Raw genomic sequence first — 20,877 nt, forward strand, 5'->3', positions numbered from 1 at the left:
AAGACACCATTGAGGCAAGTAGTTAGAAACTATCTCACACACACACACACTCTTTAAAATTATAGCACTGAAGAAACACAGTGGTTTACCCCAACAGCAGCTTAATTAATATTTGTCTGGAGTTAGCTCCAGAAGAGATACTGAGACCCCTTCTAGACACACAAAGCATCAGCGTTTGTGTTACACATGGGGTTATGTTTAGAGAAGTAAACATTTACACCAAGGGGAAAGAAATTAAAACACTGTTGTCATAACAAACAGGCAAATAAACCTTTTATTGTCAAACATTCTTGAGAACTGGACAGTCAAGACATAGAGCTGAAGTCTCAGATGGTGGTGACCTAAGTTGCAACTCCCATGGTATGGAGAGAGCCTCCACTGCGTGGCAAGAAGCTAGAGAAGAGGAAGATTTATCTGTGTGCCAAGCCACCAACAATGTCCCCATCCTGCTCCCTTCCTTGCACCTTCCAGTCAGCAGTAGCTCAGCGTACAGGAGCATTTTATATGGTCTCATCCACAGAGCCCAATTTAACTGAAAGCTCTTGAGCAGCACTTAGCAATGCCCTTTCCCACTGGTTAAGAAACATGGAGAACATAGTTCAACCCACTTTTAACCTGGCAAAACCAGAGCCTTTGAGCCACTGGGCTTTGAAGCGAGATTTTTTTATATTTCACACACACCCAGAAGGGAAAAGAAAGACAGAAATAGCAGCACAGCCTGGTATGTTTAGCTAGACCTTGTCTGCCCACCGTCTGGCCAAAGCTACGGTCTAGTCTCAGGTACCAGATCTATTTGTGAACTTAGAATGGCTGCAGCAATTTGATATATTTAGAGTATGTCCTATTTGAAGCCTGCGTGTGTGCACGCAGAGGAAGAGGGCGGACAACAAATATTTTGTTAAGGATGTTTTGGGGGATAGGTTAAAAAAAAATACCTATCGTGCATTTATTTAAGAAATATATTAAGTGTAGGAGTTAGTTACTGTGGTCTTAAAATTGCTGGTCAACCTAGCAAGGCAGTTGCAGGTGGGCCTGTGCTGGGACAGCACGAAGTGTCTACATGTACTGTTTGAAAAATCAGGGCCTGCATTCCCTGCTCATGGTTTTGTGAACACACATTAAATCATTTTGATTTCAGAGCTTCTGGCATCCCGCAAAGACTTGGGAAAACATTTGAGACTGTGCACACATTTAAACCACAGGCTTGGGCACCATATAAAGGAACCTTAAAGCAGGTCCACGCTACCCATCCGACCACTTTCAGACACTTGTGAACTACAAGACAAGAAACAACTGACAGTTGTACTGGCCCTTCTGCAGCGATTTTATCCTCATCTTTGTACCTTTTGCCATGACATCTCAGTGGAAGGAGGAGCGCAGTTCACGACAGTCTAGATGCACAGGTTCAGCCCCCAGCTCTTTTCCTCCCCTTCGCTGTGCTTTCAGGCACACTCAGCTCCTAGAACCTTTACCTGGCCCTTACCCTTGCGGGCTCCCTCTGCCCCACCTGCAGAACAGATTCAGGGCTTACCTGGGGCAAAGAGACAACACACAACCCCATGTGCTCAGAGAGCTTTGGCTAAAGCAGCAGATTCCACTGTTATATTTCACACAGCTTGAATTATTGCAGTTCAGTGTATATATTTATAGCACTTACTGTCTGTCCCTCCCAAACCCCATCAGAGAGTCAGCAAGCAGTTTCTGCATTCTCAGACATGCTTTGAGCACTTAAACTCAAAGAGATTAAACTTTCCTTTTCCTTTGAGCTCCCAGGACACCATTCACAACGTGCCTGCCACGCTGCAATGCCTACAAGAGTGACCATTATGAATAAAGCGGGCAATGTGCTCTGCCATCGTGGTTAGACCCAAGTTGTACATCAAGCCACTAATGTGAATTAGAGTACACAAAACAGAGCTTTTACTCCAGGCTGTGGCTAAAAAAGAAGGAATGCAAGCAAAAATCAAACTCCGAGTTAAACAATGGTGTTACTTTAACAACTTTGGCCCCATCATACTGGATGCACAGATGCCTCAGTGGAGGATTGAAGCACCAGTCCAGAGTTCCCAACCATTGACAGGGCTGTGGGCAGCCTCTACATTCACATACAATTACTAGGTTAAGCCATGCTCAGCCACACACTTGCAGCACTTCCAAGTACAGCTGCTGCTTTTCTTTTTTTAACCCTTTCAGGGTGTGCAGCTTACTCTCTCAGAGCTGGGGTCTGGAAGAAGAGAGAGAGGACGTGATAGCAGCAGGATATGTACCTGCTTTTCCTCCTAATGCTCCCAGAGGCAAACAGGTAAGAACAGACAAAGCCAAAACACAAGCTCTGCTCTTTCCATTCACGAGAGACTGTCTGCGTGCTCAGTCTACATACTTTAAGAGGAGGGGGAAAGGCCCCTGCGTAAAATGCATTCAATGTCATCAAGCTCACGTCAGCATCAAACAAACACTGCTCTCCCAGCTTTGAAAAGGTGAGCAATGTTCAGTGTTTCCGCAGCTTCTGAGCTAAAGGGATATCAGGCTAATTCTGACCAGCCAGCAGCCCATGAGAGGGCTGTCCTGCCATGCACATTCATCACCCTCTGAGAAATAATCCTTTGAACAAGTCCCAAGGCTAAAAGCTGCAGTGGCTGTGGAAAATGTCAAGCAAAAATGATGGAAGTTTCTCTGCCCTTTAGCAAGAGACTGATGGATTTCAGACCTGCCCAACCTTGGTCCTGTTAGAAGAGTTAACCTCTTCCTGCCTGTCTCCCATCTTCTTATCACAGATCTTCCATCACTCACCCTAGACTGAAACATTTCACGTTGGCCTGTGACCGGCAACTCATCTCATAGAAACAAGGGTCAGGCACTGCCCCTTCCCAACAGGGCAGGGAATGGAAAGGCTCAAGGACAGGAAGAGATATGACATAACCCTCAAAATATGAGCTGTGACGGGAAAAGATCTGTCTGAGCATATATATATAAGCCAAGTGGTTTGTGGTGATGGAAAATTTCATCCTATACTACTTATCTGCAGCATTTCCAAACTGGGAAATGGAGGCATGTATGTTGTCCAATAAAAATAAACTCTGTTCAAGGGCTATCGTGTTGCTTTTAAAAGAGTGTGAACTCTGCCTGTCAGATTTTAGGAAGCAAGGCCAGATTTGAGCAAATGTCAACTTGCACAGCGCCTCCGAGCTGGAGCCCCATCAAAATGAAGTCAGATGTTGTCTTATACCTGCTGGCTTTCCACGTTAAATCTTCGCAGCACTTAGCAGCCCCAGAGAACTTAGCACTAAAGGGTCTTTAAGACACTTTCTAAATGATGCGTTTAAGATGGTCTGACCCTGGCAGTGGGAACACAGAGCTCCCTATTACAAGGGAAATCCAAGTGCGATGGCACACGTTTGGTGATGGGTTAACCAGGCTGCACAAGGCACATATTTCCCCTGAATGCTTGCAACAGGAAAGCAGAACAAAGCTGCTGCTTCTACCCCATTGCAGCTTACACCTTGACACGTGAAGGGACACAAAGTCAGTGCTTGCTCCTGATAATCTGCTGGCTGTAAAAACATCAGTTTGCAAACAGTCAGATCCTTTTGGGAATCATTACAGTTGTTACTAACTAGTGTGGGAAAGCAACATTGGAAAGTGCAATTGAATACCTAAGCTCTGTGCATCATCTTAAATCAGGCCTAGTTTGAGTAAAGTCTGGTTTTAAAAGCAGCCTAAGGGCAAACTGAAATATCTTCCATTGAAAATCTCAGTGGGAAATTTGTACTGGTTTAGCTCAGTCAGTGCAACAGCAGAAGCCAGTGGGACTGGTGGAGAGACTTGACCACAGCATTGCTGCTCAGTAGAAAATTCCAGGCTCCTCAACCCCTGATCTCATTCCAAAGAGAAAACATCACTTGGGCAAGCTTTGGGCTACAGACTAAAGAACCCAGCGGCTTACAAAACGATGATGTTTCCTCTGATGAATGTGAGGTATGATATGCAGAATTCCCAGGCATGTTGGAGAGGGCAAAGACTTTCAACTTGCATTCACACAAGCCTTTTGACCTCCCTGTTTTGGAGTTTATGACCCTATGAGTAACCCTGCTCATCATCTTTGACTCAAACTATGTCACGCCAGTTGCTAATGAGATAAAGCAAAGATTAAGAAGAGGAGGAAAGCTGAGAGAGGGAGAGAGAGTTTAAACATTTGACAGCTAACTGTGACTGAAAAGTACTTCCACAACGGCATCTTAAAAATTTATAGCACATCACCTCTAGCCTTAATCCTGCTGCAATGAAACCAGCAGAAAAAGAACCCTTCAGCTGCCAGTGATTTTATAGGGATATAAGAAAAATCAGCTTGGTTTTGCAGACTAGAAGCAACAGTATGGTACTAAGTTGTTCACAAAATTCAGGCAGCAATAGGGAGGGGAGAAGCACGCACACACAGACACGTAGAGCCAGGGGTGACAGCAGCCACTGCCCAGAAAATGCTACACTATATTCTACCACTGGGACAAAGTCACAGGGTGACAGCTCTCAGCTTAGTGCAGGTACTTAAAAACAAAGCTATTCTGCATCCCTGGATGGCAGACGTCCCATCCCTGGAAACATTCAAGGTCAGGTTGGATGGGGCTCTGAGGAACCTGATCTAGTTGAAGATGTCCCTGCTCACTCCAGGGGGCTTGGACTAGGTGACCTTTAAATGTCCCTTTCAACCCAAACTATTCTATGATTCTATTTTACTTTTCCCCCACCACCAGTTCAGTGTCTTTAGTCACCAGTGCCCCTTAGCAATTGCTGGGAATGCTGTTACTTGCCACATCAGTGGATGCCTTCATCCATACAAAGCTCCCAAGAGCTGCCAGGACATGGGGAATGAGACTTCTCTCACACCTATTTCTCCTGAGTGATCCTGTTGATGAGTCAGACTTCTGCTGCATGAACTGCTTCAATCTCATGATTCATTTTACTTATATGTGAAGTTTAAGCACCCACACAGCATCAGCACAAGCTAGCCCTCAATTACCCAATGTGTTCAACTCATTAGTCAAACTCCAGTGCTTAGCTAATGGAAAAGCAGAGCCCTGCAAAGCTTTTATGATTAATATCTGAAGCATCTCAGAGTCTAGACTAAAGCATCTTTTCTTCCATGCCGGTTTTGAGGATTCACTGTGGCTTTGGGGACGTATGCATCTGCCAAAGCCATCACTGATGTTCCATGATCTCGCCTCATTCCCCACACAACAACAGTGCCATTGATGGAGGCAGCTTGGGATCCCTCTGGAGAGCCTCCTTTCCCTCCTTAGCCAAGTGAAGCAAGGTCAAGGCAAGGAACACAATTTCAGCTCTCATATCCTATATATCTGCACCCTTGCACAAGAGCCCTCCATGGAAGTGCTGAATGCTGCCTGCTCACCCGTACAATGTTCTTCTTGAAGCCTCAGCAGGGCAGTGAAAGGTTTGAGTGAGCATGTTATCTCCCCTTGTCAAATATGCTGCACTGCCTTAACCTCCAACAGAAAAATCTAGTAGAAGAAAATGCTGGGAGACCCTTTCTAAATCAGTGGCTATGAAGTAACTGCTAGAATAATTTTGTTTTAAAGCTATAAAAAAGGCTGTATCCATTGTTTCAGATCATGAACAAAGCCAAGATTCAGCCATGGAAACCACGCTGTGGTATGCAATACATCCTGAATTCCCTGTCTGCTTAAAATAACGTTTGACTGTGGTTACTTGATAGGCTCTTTCGATAAATTTTGACCAAGGGCAACCACTGAATTCGCATACTGAAACACCAGAGCATCCAAAACAAGGGAGATGTTAGCCAAGTCACCACAAATACCTTCCAACCTGAAAAGCTGAAGGAAAAAAAAACCCCATTTTATTTCTTTGAAGAGCTCAGCTCAACTTCTCTCCAGCCCAGCATTCCCCCAGCTCTTTCCTCTGCAGAAATCTAACAAGTCCACTGGAAGGTGATTCAAGCATTTTGCTGGTCATTTCCACAAGAGTCTCAGCCTCAGCCTAGCAGTCTAATCCAGTCACAATCCAGAACTTTTCCCCCAGCGACCAGCCCACATTTTCCTCTCTGCAATTCCTTTCATCACTTCCAGTACCAATCCCCCATTCCCACAAATATTTCCATACAGTTATCATGGTTACTGCGTCATTGCTTAGCCAAACTGCACAAATCTCCTTATATCTCTCCTTATAAATCCACCCATTTCAAGCCATGGTTGTGAGCCCTATTCACCTCCAAATCCAAGCCTACCTGCTGACCCCCCCACTGTTGTATCAGAGACCTCCAAATTGCTCCCAGTACTGAAAGGGATGCATCAGGGGAAAGAAAACTCAGTAATTTAGTACCCAGGTGTAAGGTCTAGGAGTACTTATATCCTGTCTCTCCAAATACATTATTCAAAATATAATAACCCAGTTCTCAGTTCTGAAAATTGATTGCAGAACAGGAGTAATATATTTTCTCCTTACTTATGCTATTAAAAAACTTTCAAATTCTTATTATACATATAATGCTCTGAACAGCTGAAATTCAAAACTGAAAGTTGCATCTTTAGCCAGCAGCTAGAAGCACTATCAAGAGTTTGCTTTAACCATGGTGTGCAACTGGGATAACCTATAATGAGTAGTAGCAGACATCCCTGTCCGCAGAAGGCTCTTGATCAGCAGCTTTAAGTGTGTTTACCTCTATTTGGTTAAGCAATGAGTTGTCAAACTTGAAGCCAGGGATTCTCTTTTCACTGCAGACCACTCCCACGTCTTCGGTGTGTTTGCAGTCAGTTACTCCCCAGCCATTTGAAGTGCATGCTGCCAGAGTGGTCTCCTTGCCATTACAGTGGACATTGTCCATCCAAATTTTCCCTGAAGGGGAAAGAAAATAGAACTGAGACTCTCAAAGAGGATAAATCTAGATTGTGCTGATAGGAAAGCAAGTAGGGCTGCTGTGCTCTTACTATGTCAGGGGAAGAGATTACTGCTAAAATAAGCTTGAATCAACAGCTAAGGAACATCAGTGATCCACCTCAAACACTTCCTAACTGCAAACAGCTCTGCCCCACAGCTTTCCCTTTCACTTATCTGCATGGTAATAAAAAAAGATACTACCAGCCTGAAGCAGATCTCTGCTGCAATCCTGCTCACAGTGGCAAATGACCTCCTCTGATGACAACCACTTCAGGGCACGCAGTGTCACCGGGTCCCCTTGATTGGGCTGATTAGACCCTGCCCTCCAATCATACTCACCAAATCATTCCTTCTGTATTTAAGGCTTCTCTTTACATCACTTCTTGTTTATCAAATCCTCATTAAATCTTTTGTAGGAGACAGCTCCAAATTGACTAAATGCCCTAACATTTTAAAAGCAGATTTTCACAAAAGCTTTAACAAACCACTATTGACTGGAACCTCCATTATTTGGGTGATCTTTGAAAACCAGTTGCCAGACCTACCAGCCCTCTCCGCACTCCCCAAACAGGAGAGCAGAAAGAGCTCCTGCAAAGCCTGGCTCTAGGGTTGGAGGAAGGCACGACTCCCCCTGCCCAGGCTCCCTGCATCAGGATTTACCAAGCACTATTCTGCATTGCAGAGAACACTCACTCCTGTTAAATCACATGGCAATCAGTTTCTGGTTTGTTTTCAAATGGCATGGCCTTTTTCTCACTCGGAAATCTCCTGCTCTACCCCAAGAGCCAAAATCCACAGCTTGGGACAACATTCAAGGTTTCACATTTCAGTCAAGTCACCATTAAGGCCTGCTTGCTCTTATGGGCAAGTTTATAGGTGTGAGCACTAACGAGTGGTGCTAAGTAACAGACATACAGCACATTTATCCCTGCTGCAGTGGAACTAATCTGTCTGTGGGTTACATCAACAGCGTGCCAGGTTTTAGTGTTTGCAGAAAAAATTCTCTGTAACTAACAGCATATCAAAAGATGGCAATTAAATCTGTTGAGTTATATACTATTACAGAGCTATTCTCTCTCAAGCATTGTAATTTTAATAATTCATTGCTACAACACACAAACATTGACCTTTCCAAGTCTTTGTTCAGCACATGTTTGGGAATGAGGTGCGATAAGGTGCAATCTGCAATTACCCACACATCCATCACATACAATTTCAAAGAGCAAGAAAGGTGGTACAGTTTGGGGTGAGGGCAAATAGCTTTTCCCCACCAGGAGCAGCCTGAGAGTGTCCAAGAGGATTATTATAAATATAGTCCTATATAAGACACGATGTGTGTGTGTTCCTCTGGAGTTTTATAGGCTAGCCTGCATTGCAGAATATGATGCAAGTGTTTCTAGAGAGGCTAAAAGGGCAGAAGAAAGATTTGTGTAGCATCGCATAGGCAGTCTGTTTAGAGCCTTAACAGTTCAGAGAGAAAAAAAGAACAAGGGGAAGGAGTGTTTAGAGGCCCTATTTGACTTACTGCAAGGCAGTGGAAGTGTGAGTAGGGAAACGGACCTTCTCTACATCACACTTGTGGATGCAGCTTCCCTTTTGACTAGCCATACTGGCTACTGAAAAGCCTCCCAGCCTTATCCACCACCAGCTGCTCCCAAGCATCCCCTGCCATAGTTCACACACGCTGTGATCTCGTCCTTCAGCTCTTTATCTCATCATTCCTTAACTTGTTTCAGTCAAAACAAGAAAACACCTATTATTTAAACTGTTTAATCTAATGGGACCCTGATTTAAAGAAGCACTGCTTCACCTGGAAGCTATTTCAGTTACATTTGTAGGAAATATCACTACATCTTAAATTTGACTCACAGGTCAAGAATTATCGGGGATTGGAGAGACAGCTAGTACAATACCACTGCTCTGGAGTCACCTTACCTTCTCCTTTTCCATACTTCGAGCTCGGTAGCCAAGACACTGCCTCCACATAGCCCAGCTCCCTGCAGACCACGTGTGCAGCATGGATGGAGAAGTCATCGTCACACACCGTGCCCCACTCGCCGCTGTAGAACACCTCCACTCTGCCTTCGTTGTGTTTTCTCTTCTGCCCTGCGAGCCGCAGCTGGATCTTGGGAACATTTGCGGGTCTCTGAGGGGGCTGGTACACTTGTGGGGGTGGCTCAGGGTAACCGGGGAGGTAGGGCCAGTGTTCATATTGGGCAAGGCCCAGCGGGCTCAGGGAGATGAAGAACAGCATGATGAAACAGTGGTTACGGGTAAACCCCAGGAATCTTTCCATTTTCAGTGCTCACAGTTCTCAGAGCCAAGTCCTCTGCTAGCAGCTGCCAATCAGTGCAGGTAGGTACTGTGTGGCTGTCCTGAAATGAAAGGAAAGTTTAAGTAAAGCTTGGTAACAACGTGGACTTTATATCTCTTGCTTCAGCAGCAGATAAAGCTATGGAAAAGACTATGTACAATGCCACCTGTAAAAACCAAAGTCAAGTAAATTATTTCTCGTGGGGTGGAAGAACAAAACTGAAAAAAAAAACCCCATGAAAACCATTTCTAAGTTTAGGCCAACCTGCTAAATAGTTTTAGCTGGAAAATATTTCTTCCAGGGCAAAATTCTACAGGTCACAAGTGCTAGCAATTGATTTTCCTATTTCTCTGTAAAGCCAGTAGTTCAGTGGCTCTAGCAAGCTACAGCCAACCTTAGTTGAAAACCAGAACAGAACTGAACCATTTTTCTCCCATACTTTCTTCAATTAAGAAGCCAAAACCATCACTTAAACAGTGGAAAAACTAGCAGGATAATGAAATGTATTATAACATGGTCAGAAGTGACATAATATATTGAAGTCTGTTTCCCCATATGATGATAGGAGACTTAATTCTGTCACTGCACATCCAGTTTCATTTGTAGAAAATCAACATCTGTTACTGTGCACAGACACTTTGCAGAAGTCTTGACTAACCTTGTCTGTCTGATGCAGTAGTGGCTAATGGTCTCCAGTTTTTGGTTGCTAACTCTGGATAGGGACTTACTTGTCATACAACTGCTATATCCTTACCTAAACTAGTCCTTTAAAGGTATGAACCAGCAACTTTTTGACTCATTAGAGGAATTTCATCCAGGTGCTGCACAGAGTTTGAATCCTGGTCCTTTTCTGCCCACTTCCCACTCATGTACTCCCCAGCCTTCATTCAGGCACCCAGCACATGGAGTGGTCAAGCAGCACACGTGGGGGTTGAGGACTGAATAGTTTCCAAATGAAGCAATGCCAGAGAGTAGTGGGGAAAAAGCTTCCCAGCCCTTTAAAGCTCCATTATTTCCTGGCAACCACCAAAGGGGAGGGAGAAGGGGAAAGATTTGGCTTCAAAACCAGATGTCTAGAAGCTAGCATCCTCCAGTAGTTCTGCTAGGTCTGAGCAATCCCTAAAAAATGACCAGAAGATCACATACGTGTATGAAGACACAGTGAAATGCATTAACCAGCCTTTCAAGCTGCTTAATGAGGAGAGATATCAGAAATCCCAGGCAAATAGCCTGAAATTTGAGAGACATCAATTCAAACCTCAGCTCTGACACTAATCTGCTGTGTGACCTCAGGCAGGTCACTTCCAGGACTGTGCCTCAGTTTCCCCTTGTGTTAAACAGGGCTGGTGATCGTGAGCTTCCTACTGAAGTGCTTTGAGACCTGGGGATGAAAGGCATTTGCCTAAGGGATAGGCAAACGAAAGAGAAGCACGTGGGTTAGAAGTCCAGCATTGGACATCAGGGGAACAAACAGGAAAAGCAAGGGGAGACTTTACAGCAGGTCTAACCAAATCAGGGCTGGGTGGGAATATGCAGCAAAAAAATCTTGAAAAATAAACATTTGGTTTCAAGGAGCCACGTACTTTCACACTGATTTCACAAGATTGAGATTTGTACATTTTCATCAGGCATTCAGAGAAATATTGCTATGGAAACAAGGTATTTTGCAGGTCAGGAGGTGAAGCTGAGAGAGGGGAAAAAATTAAGGCTGCCCCACATCAGAGAGAGTTGGAGGGGAAGAAAGGAAGGAAGCACAACTGCTTTCACAAGGCTGCTGCCCTCCAGCAGCAAACTAAGGGGATTTCCCAAAGCAAATGCAGTCGCCAGGGCAGGATACATGTGTTCTGCAAAAATAAAAGCCTCCTGAGTCAAGGCACATTAGTACTAGTCAGACATGCCTGACTTCAATACCCACTAGCACTGGTTTCTTTTGAAACCTCTTACAATGTTTTTCATGGATACAAGATGGTTTTTAGCCCAGAGGATAAACACACGGGCAGAGCAATTGTCGTGAACAGCATAAAAAAAATTGAGTAATTTAGTCAGATCATAACACAGAAGAATAACATATCTTAGTTATAAGTAAAGATACCAAAGAGGGGGTGTCTAACCTCAAGCCCAGCAGAATCACAAGCCTAGTGGTCTGCAGAAAAATCTGGTTTTCAGTTTTAATCTTCTTTAAATATCTGTTTTGACCTACCTCATTTTTTGTGGCTGTTGTTTCTTGCTACTGCACAAATTGGGTTTTAAAAGCCTCAGCAAATACTAATCAAAAACTAAGTTAGACTGAACCAATCTCTCTCCAAAAACTAAGACGAGGAGTAGCAGGGCCCTGACCTTAGCTGAAAGCTACAGTTGGCTTTCTCAAGAAGTCATTCCAGCTTTCCCATGGCTGTCCCCCACGCACAAGAACGCAGTGCTCTGTTTATATATTGCTGGAACCTTCTGAAGCGCCCGGATGGTCTTGCTGCATAGCAGGCAGCCACACAACGGCTACTCGAGAAGGCAAAGGCAGATAACGGGTGGTGAGTAGCCTTACAGTCAAGTCCTGAAGGACCTCTAGCTCTCAAGAAGGCACGTCAGCGTCATTAACAGAATATGCCAAATTCCCCTCTAGGTTATAGTTTTGTTTTACGATACTCCAGAAAGCTCAACAGTAAACTAAATAAGAATATTTTACAGGAGAAAAGGATGGACAGACAGCACGTAACCAGCAGGTCAGCATGTTTCACTCGTCCCTCTCGTGCCAAGGCAAACACTGACCAGCGGTCAGCTCTGCACTCGGGTTCACAGGGGTCTTTCGTGATCAGAGGCCAAGGAATAGCTAAAAGCTGTGCAACTCCAGTTGCCAGGACTGCTTTCTATGCAAACCGAAGCTCTTGAGTCATTTTACTGAAGGACTTCAGCCAAAAGACACAACAATTTGGGGAAACCATTCAGAGGCAGGATGTAATAGTTACCAGCTGAGAGCAGCACTCCCTGAAGCGTTAATTAATAAAGCAGACAGACCACTGCAAGATGCCAGAGCCTTTCAAATAGTCACAGCACCGGGAGACCTCATGGGCCATGAGCAGCTGTAGGGGACAGGAGGGACACAACAGACTTCCAGGGGACTTTAATTGATACCAAGATTAGTCAAGGAGATATTAATTTAGATTATAGTAAATACAGTAGGTGTGATTTTCACTCTTGGCAAAGCCTTGCTGATTCAGACACCCCAGGAGCGCCACTCCAAAGGCAATTGCAGGCAGGTTTGCTTTTGTTCCCCAAAGGCTTCGAGACTTTTAGAGTCAGGCGAGACTAAGAAAAACCACCATTTACCACAGAACTGAAGAAAACCTGGCGAGGGAGGATAAGGTTGCCTGAGAGCCCCCTGCTCTGCAGAGTGAAGTTTGACTAGCAAAAAGGAATTTTAACCAGCCTGTATGAACACAATCCCGAACCTTCACTAAGGAAAATGACCCAGGGCACACACGATTTGTGCTCAGGTCATAGAGCATCGTATCTCATCTTTGTCAGGATCCTGTGAGGATCAGGAGGGGCTCCTCGAGGGGAAGGTACTGGAAAAACATTCCGAAATCTCCCTTCTAGTCCCATTCCACCTGCAGAAATGAATCCTGGAGGAATCCTCCATAAGATCAGAACACCAGCAATCCTACATGCTCCAGGAGACAACACTGCAGTGTGTATTAGCAACCACAGTCTGCTTTTCCTTCAGGTCGTATTACCATCCGCTTCAAAATAGTTACACATTCAAACATTAAGAAACAAAGCTTTCACAGTATTTGCATCGCCCCAGAAATAAAACCTTCCATACCCAGAGGTCTTGTTCATTGAGGCGCTTAAGAGAAACTATTCAGACTAAGTCACGATGTCAGGAAAGGCAAATCCAGTGGAATTTGAACACATGCATATTTTAGTATTTCCACAAGAAACAGCAGCCCAGGTACGAGGGGGAAACTTCAGGAGCCCAGTGTGCCCAGCAGCATCCAGGGAAGCCACCCAGCACTGCAATACTGAAGAGGGCTCTTGGCTTTCTGTCTCCTATCAAGATCGGTCAGGAGGGACAACAGGGAGTTATGGCACTGGAGAGGCTCAGGGATCTTCTGGTGGAGACATCCATCCATACCATCCGGGTCAGCTCTCGTTGGGAAGCAAGACAAGCAGTAAGACAGGACTGGTCTAGAGGATTAAAGCAGCACAGAAAATTTTACACCACTACTTTCACTCCACAGCACAACAACCATGCAAGTCCTGGATTTATTCTTTCCTGCCTCCTCCTGAAACCTCTCTCCTTAGCTATGTTAGTTGTACTCCATCGATATCAAAGAAAACTATCACTGCTCTTCAATGAGCACCCAACAACTCAGTGACAGACTCACTTAAGAGCATTTAAAGAAACAAACATGGACAGTATCAGACAGGAGGTAACTACACACACACACACATTTATGGCAGCATTATTATAAGCCACAAAACCAAAATTTAATAAGGAAAATATTTAAGGAAACCCACTCATCTGCTGCTGTGACCAGGATTTGAACACATTTTTTCCTCAAGCCTCGAAGAAAGCTGCACAGGCTGAAGTCCCTTAGAACAAATCTAGGCTTAGATTTGCAAGACATTTGGGTTGCGCTGGCTATTCCCTTTATCGTAGGGCTGATTCCTCCCCTCTCACCCTCTCTTTAATAGCCTCCAGACTCATTAGTAATGACATAATCCTAGAAGTATATATTTTGGTCTTCCCATTCAAAGGAATCCAAGACAGAAGATTAAAAACCTATTGAATAAAGTCAGTGGAGAAGCCAGGAAAATACTCCAGGTCTCCTGGCTCTCCATCCTGTACTTCAGGCCATAAGACGAATCTCCATCATCACATTAATATGTAATTTAAGGCTCTAAGGCATGCTCCTGCTAGCTGCTGACTCAGCCCTTTTCAGGACTCCAGTCTTAAGTCTTGAAAGGAACAGATGGACACAGGCTTACAAGGAAACGTGCAACAGTGTCATTTCAAAATAATATTGAGCTTTTACTTCTTCAGAGACTGCACCAGGCAAAACTAACAGGCTATTCATCCCCCTCCAAATGAAAAGTTTGCTCCCACCAGCAAGGATCCCTTTTTTAATTTCACCAAATCATCCAAACAATAGATCAGCTCAGACAAAACCAGAAACACCAGCTTTCCTGCTCCCATCCTTATCCAGACAACAAAAGGAAATTTTCGAGTGGTTGATTTGAGCCCTTTGTGACTGGAGATCCAGCAATGCTCCATTTGGCTTGGCATCCACCAGGAGGAAGAGACAATTAGCACTCTGACCGCTGCTGGCAGGTCTGGGGCTCAGCCAGGAGCACCAAACAGTTGGTATTCAGCCACTCGAAACAGTATGCCCAAATCGTACGCCCTGCGTTTCCAACTCCACGCCCTGCCGCCCAAAGTGCATTCCTCAGGCACGCTCACACGCCCGCAGCAGGCACGGCCACGGGACAGGAACAGGATTTCCCACTACCACAGGAGCAGTTCTCCAGCCAACACGAGGGCAATTCACACTGGGACCCTCTCCAGTACTATTAAAGCGAATAGAAACGCTACCACTCGCTCGGGCAAGAGCTCAGATACATTCTCCCATTGCTCCAGGAGACCCAGCCCTACCACAGGCACTAGGGCTAATGCTTTTGTAGATTAAATCCCTATTGATTATAACCCCAGCACAGGCCACAGATGAAAGCCCTCTCATTCACACTCTGAAAACACCAAGACATACAGATCACTGGCAGGGCCAGATACACCAAGCAATGGCAATAAATCCAAATTGACAGACAGCGCTTTAAACAGACAACCAAAAAAGATGTGTATAGCCCAGGAGTGTGTGTTGCTTGCCATCCCTTGCTATTGAAGCTAGACATGAGAAGAGAAGCTCTGATGGACAAACATGCTAGTTAGGAGAGTAGGAAAGAAAATGCACTTTGCTTGTGTTTTTTAAAAGACAGCTACAGGTCTAACAACAGAAAACTCAGTGTTTGTGGAAGCTGCCTAACCAAAGCCCTTTGCTTCGTTATTTGATTAGATCTAAGAGATCCAAATGTTTAGAAGTATGCTGCTCTCCAAAGCTGCACAGACACAGCAGTTCTTGCAGGGCCAAACACCTGCATCCACGGTCAACAGGTTTCATGGAAGAGCTCAGCTGAATGCTTCTTACAGCTCCCAAATCCAGGCTGCGATCTCTTCTCAGACCTGCTTCTTCAACTGAAGCAATTCACCTTTGCTTTCAGTTTTAGCCCCTCGATGCATTCATTTATCTTAGAAGGCAAAAAAACTTGCCTGAGGATCAGATGGACACATGCAGCATCTTCTCTCCATGTCATGGTTGCAATTCAAATATGCTTCACTTTGGGAAGTTCTTTATTTTCCTTATCTCTTCCCTTTGCCTGGTGTCAGAGAACGAAGACGAAGAGATGGGAATCATGACAACTCTCAGGCTCCTGGCCAGCACCAGCTGGCTGTTCCACAGACCTTGTGCTGTACTCTTAATAGGAAACAGAACTTACTCCCAAACATACTTCCAAGATAATTAAACAAAAAAGTGATTTTTTTTGAACCTAGTAGTATAAATTCTTTAATTTGATGCCATTATGATGACCAAGTTTGTACTTAGCAAAAGCAGCAGTGGCAATTATAATTCAACTCCTCTTTTCATGAAACCTACATAATTAGTTCGTGACATACACAATTAGTTTATAAAGACTCTACAAAGAGGTACCATATAAAAATCCACAGCTGACACACATGCTCACAAAGCCAGATATGTGCATGACCTAAGATTGAAGAGCATTAGTAAATACTAGATATCCTCCAAGAAGGAGATCCCACTCATATGCCTGCATAATGCTGCCTTAATTAATACAGCCTAACCCATCAGCAGTGCATACGCAGGACAGGTTGACTTCAGAACAGCATGTTGTTATCCCTATGTCTGCACTCTGATTTTATCATCCCTTGAAATAACAAACTTCCATCAGCATTACTACAGATTAGGAGTAGGACTTCTCCTCCTCAGTGTGTATACTTGCAGACATCCATAGTAAACACGTGTCTGCACACATACGCACTCTCAGAGCATTTCTGGTTGATCTGCTAAATCATTCCATCCACTGGAGCTGCCCTCTCTAAGAAAGGACATCACTGTGTTTTTAAACAGCACTAAAGATGTTCTGAAACAGTTCAGGAGGAGAAAGAATAAAAGGTTAAAATAAACATGAAAGCAAGAAACAGAAAAAAACAGAAGGGAAGTTAGTGGTACAGGAAGGTAAAGACAATGAACTTGGGAGTCAAACTATTGAACAAAAACCCAGAGAACACTACCAGGCATGCATTTTGGGGTCTCTGCTTAACAAGCAAAAGGATAGTAGCACTTCCAGCAAAATGCATGGTGTCTCTATTAAATCACCCTGCTGAAGACAAAGTCATTGTCTTCTACTACATCATCAACACTCCTGTCAATCTTGGTGGCTTTTCCAAGCTGCTAAAACTTTCTTGAAAGTTTTTCTAAAGCCCCAGCACTCACAAAACACCACACTGGATTTGACTGGAAAGCAGACAATCTTAGAGTTACCTTGAGCCTCGTCACCACCTGACTGAAGTATTAAACTTCATATTAGCAACCAATTTCTGGGGGTGCTTTCCAACATCATCCTGCACTTAGAACTAAGATCACGTGAAATTCACTCCTGCAGCAACAAGCATCCAGCATGCTACGTTCGATATGTGGGTCCTCCCTATATGCTTTGCTATTACACTAGTTCATGCTAAAACTGCTCTCTAGCTTCCAACCAAGGAAATTCCTTGGGTGGTTCAATACAGATGAAATGAAACTGGCAAGTAAGAACCCTAAACCAATTTTTTTTCAGCCCCTATTTAGTACAGATTTGAAAGCACTGCAATGTCATCTTTACGAGCTGATTATAGAGATGCTAAATAGTTTTCCTACTACGTTCCCAGGTAGCTAAACTAGGATCTTTCTCTATAGCCTTCTAAACTATCTTGGTCTTTAGATTTTTTTTACCTCCACACAGTAACATGTTTAAAATAAACAATAAAAATTAATCTAAAAGAAGGCAAAGTTATTTGTGTGCATATTGAAGAACCAGAACTCAACTTGGGCTGTGTTAATTCCAGACAGAAATATCCCATGTTTCTGTGCTGCAACTTTTCAGGTGGATACCACTGCATATCCTGGAGTAATCCTGAAAACTACTGTGATTACTGCATGATAAAACAGCCTGAAGAAAGTTGCTGGTAGGCTGAGAGCTGCTTTGCAAGGGGCTGTGAATCCCAAGCAATGACAACAGAAAAGATTCTTAACTAGGGATATAACTATTTTGCACTTTCTGCCAATGGGAAACATCTGCACTGAAGCCTTTCCCTCTGAAAGAGCACTGAAATTTAGAGAGAAGTTAAACTGCTTCTGAAGTTTCACTGGTAACATTTACACAATGTCGATGGCATGTACTGTAGCTTTCTGGTCTAAATCAAGCATATTTTAATAATATTACAGAATATGCATTGCTTGAACTTGTAGACAGTTTGCAACTTGTCTTTTTTATTTCATCTGTGCATGCCTGTGAGCAAGCAAGGGGAGAAAATCCTTAACTTGGTCACAATATCTTTGCAAAGTGACACTGAATATCTGTGTCATCCCACCCCTGCCAAATCAAGTCTCAGGGGACAGGAATTAGAAGAAACATCTACTTTCTTCCCAGCCTGTTATGTCTAAACATCATACTTTATAACAAACTGATGGGAGAGAAAGAAAACACGTTCAAAGAGAAAAGGGAAGAAGTTAAACTTTCAGCCCTGAAGCACGAGAGGGTTAGAAATGTTTAAACTACCTCATCAGCCCCTTCATCTCTAGCACTAATGCCACTCTTCTGGCTTGCAGTCTCGGCAGGACCGCGTTTACCTTGGAGTTAGTGGTAGGCTGTGCTGGGGGTGACCTCTGTCTTGTCGTGCTTCATGAAGTTCTTTCTTCTGGACTGAGCGCGCCGTCTGAGTGGTCCCCTCTGCGCTGGAAAATATCCTGCAGCCAGAGAAATATGCTGCAAGAAGCTGCTGCTTCCTGGCAAATTTCACTAGAGTTAGTCAAGTAAACCCCTCCCAAGACCCAGCCCCTTTAGCCTCAGCTCATAGCGGGTGATATCATGGGCTTGTCGTGTAATCTGAGCAGAAGGACTGCACGCAGAAAAGAAATGGGGGGGGAAATCTAGCCAGAGTTGCAAGGAAGGAGGTGGATTAGGAACACAAATGCTTTCTCGGGACATTCCTAGAGAACAAATATTGAGAATCATATCAATACCAGTGTTAAATAATAGTGTGATCCCAGCAGTTTTTAAGTACTCCAGTTTGATTCGGAGCCTCAGTGCTAAGCACTCTACAAACACAGAGGGGTGCATGGTCTTACAGTACAGCATCTTCAAACTTACACCCCTTTCTATAGTTTGTAGAGTTTGCAGCATGCCGTCCCCCCAGCTATTCGGGTATCACCCACCTTAACCCTTCAGCATCCAGCAACTGCTTTTCCAGCAGCTCAGTATTCTTAAAGCTCATAACTACAGCAGCTCAAACCAAGGCATACTTAAAAGCCATTTAGATCTGGGGCAAGAGTTAGTCCATATTCCTTGATGTCCTGAGGACTAACCAGATACTAAAAGCAATTCTTCATAAAAAAACCCAACAGACCAATCAAAAAACCCAGCCTCTGCTGTGTCAGAAAATTCAGAGCATCTGTGGTGTGAACAGCTAGCAGTGAAATAGTAACACTGGTCTGAGCTAGTTGAAGCAGTTCTATCAACAAGCAGCAGCTAAACCAATTAGACATTATTCTGAGGCAACTGTAAACTTCTGCAATCTTCAACTAGAAGGGGGGATTGTGCACTTTTAAAACTGTTTTTTTTTTCATGTAGGCTTTTAATGCATCATAACAATTCTATTCACTTCTATTTTCTGTAACCATGAAAATAACAAGAAAGCAGTGGCTTTCAAATGTCTATTACAGAGATTTTGTCTTCTGACCCAATTTAGACAGCAACACATTCTGAAGTGTCAGCATTTCCCAAAGAATGGAAATTTATTTTCTCACCAGCTTTGGCCTTGGGTATATAAATCTACATTCAATGGGTTTTTCAAACAACTGATAGGCACAGACAGAACAGCAGGTATTCCCAAAGGCTGACTTTCGAAGGAATGTCCCCATTTATTTCAGTATATTTGTATTTGTAAAGGACTTTCTAGCAAGCCCTTCCGTAGCACAGGACTGCTGCCTATAGCATACTCTTCCAGCTTACTCCTGCATCATCTCACATCAATTCTCAAATTAATTCTATTAATTATTTTGAAAGCTCAAGTGCTTAATCCACATCTCTGGATACATTTCCAGCAATGTAACATCAAACCCTACAAGAACATGTCTGTCATCAAACTTCTCCCTTTTCCCAGGCTTTTCATCACTCCCTAACAAGTATGCCCGGTTCCTGCTCAGAGCACAACTCCATTTTCTCAACCCCAACCACAGGAAAAGCAGCATTTGTCCTTAGTCCCTGCTGCTCCGGCACCGATGTGCAGAACTTTCTCACTGATGCCACCTTTTATTGGAAAGGGATATTGCACTGAACTGGGTACCAACATTAGAGGAATCTGAAACATGCTGGCCGCACAAAGGAAGCTAGTTTGGACGTGTAATGCAGCCCTGCGTAATTTAAGCAAGGTCATAGCTCTTCACTGACTCAACCGACAATACCAGAGAAGCTCAACCTTGCTTACAAGAGACCACAAGGTGTTCAGCACAAAGTCTCCCTTGCTTTCTGTTTCACAGGCTCTGGACGTGGAGTAGTCTGGTCCAGAACTGAGGGTTCAGCCCAACACAGGAATGGTCCCCATTACTCACGGGCACAGCAGGCTTCTGAGATGATATCCACCCAGAGCAGACTACACCAGCTGAGAATATTGGTAGGAACACAACAACCACATGTTAAAGGAGGGGGAAAAAATAGAAAGATGACAGTTATTTAGTGGTGTGATATAGAGAATATTAATATGTCAGGGCTTAAACCCAGGATGCCACTGAAACAGAGCTTGGCTCTTCTTCCCAGGGAAGCCAGCATGAGTGGTCAGCAGCAGCAGGTTTTGCATGCTAGTCCACAGTGCCCTAATCCTCCTGTACCAGGAGGATGTACCCTCATGCTGTGAGGGTATGTACCAGGGATGCTCATGAAAGAGGTAAAATGCTGCAAATTGCAATTAGCATCATGGCTATCAACAGAGCACCACCTGGTGAGTCAAGCCTGGCTGGACCCCCCTCACTCAGGGACATCAGGGGAAAAACGTGTCACAGCAGAAGCTCCACAAAGCAGAGCTATTTCAGACTGGCAGGAAGCTGGAAGCAGTTTGGCTAGAGGAAGGAATGTGTGAGCGTCTGCTGATCAGGGCATGGAGAAACATGACAGCCTGCAGGAGGAATGTTTGCTGAATGCCCAGGTCGGGTAAGGATACAAGCAGCAAATGCCATGCAGGCTTCCAGCTGATGGAAGAGCTTGGTGGTTGCATAAAGCAAAACATTCAGCGGGAACGCAGCAAAGCTCTTCAAGGTAACATGTTGGATTCAGGG

The 20,877-nt window shown here is 44.2% G+C and overlaps 1 protein-coding gene across 1 annotated transcript in view; it reads right to left on the reverse strand.

Annotated features, from left to right (window-relative positions):
• Positions 1 to 18,290, reverse strand: part of LOXL2 (lysyl oxidase like 2) — a 52,276-nt gene extending 33,986 nt beyond the window's left edge. The window contains exons 1-3 of the mRNA XM_068421367.1: positions 18,178 to 18,290; positions 8,842 to 9,281; positions 6,689 to 6,864 (exon numbers count right to left, since the gene is read on the reverse strand). Coding sequence (XP_068277468.1) covers positions 6,689 to 6,864; positions 8,842 to 9,202 — 537 coding nt within the window. The 5' untranslated portion in view covers positions 9,203 to 9,281; positions 18,178 to 18,290. The remainder of the gene's footprint in view (positions 1 to 6,688; positions 6,865 to 8,841; positions 9,282 to 18,177) is intronic.
• Between the last annotated feature and the right edge of the window lie 2,587 nt (positions 18,291 to 20,877).

The sequence above is a fragment of the Nyctibius grandis genome, chromosome 33, assembly GCF_013368605.1.
Source record: "Nyctibius grandis isolate bNycGra1 chromosome 33, bNycGra1.pri, whole genome shotgun sequence".
NCBI lineage: Eukaryota > Metazoa > Chordata > Aves > Nyctibiiformes > Nyctibiidae > Nyctibius > Nyctibius grandis.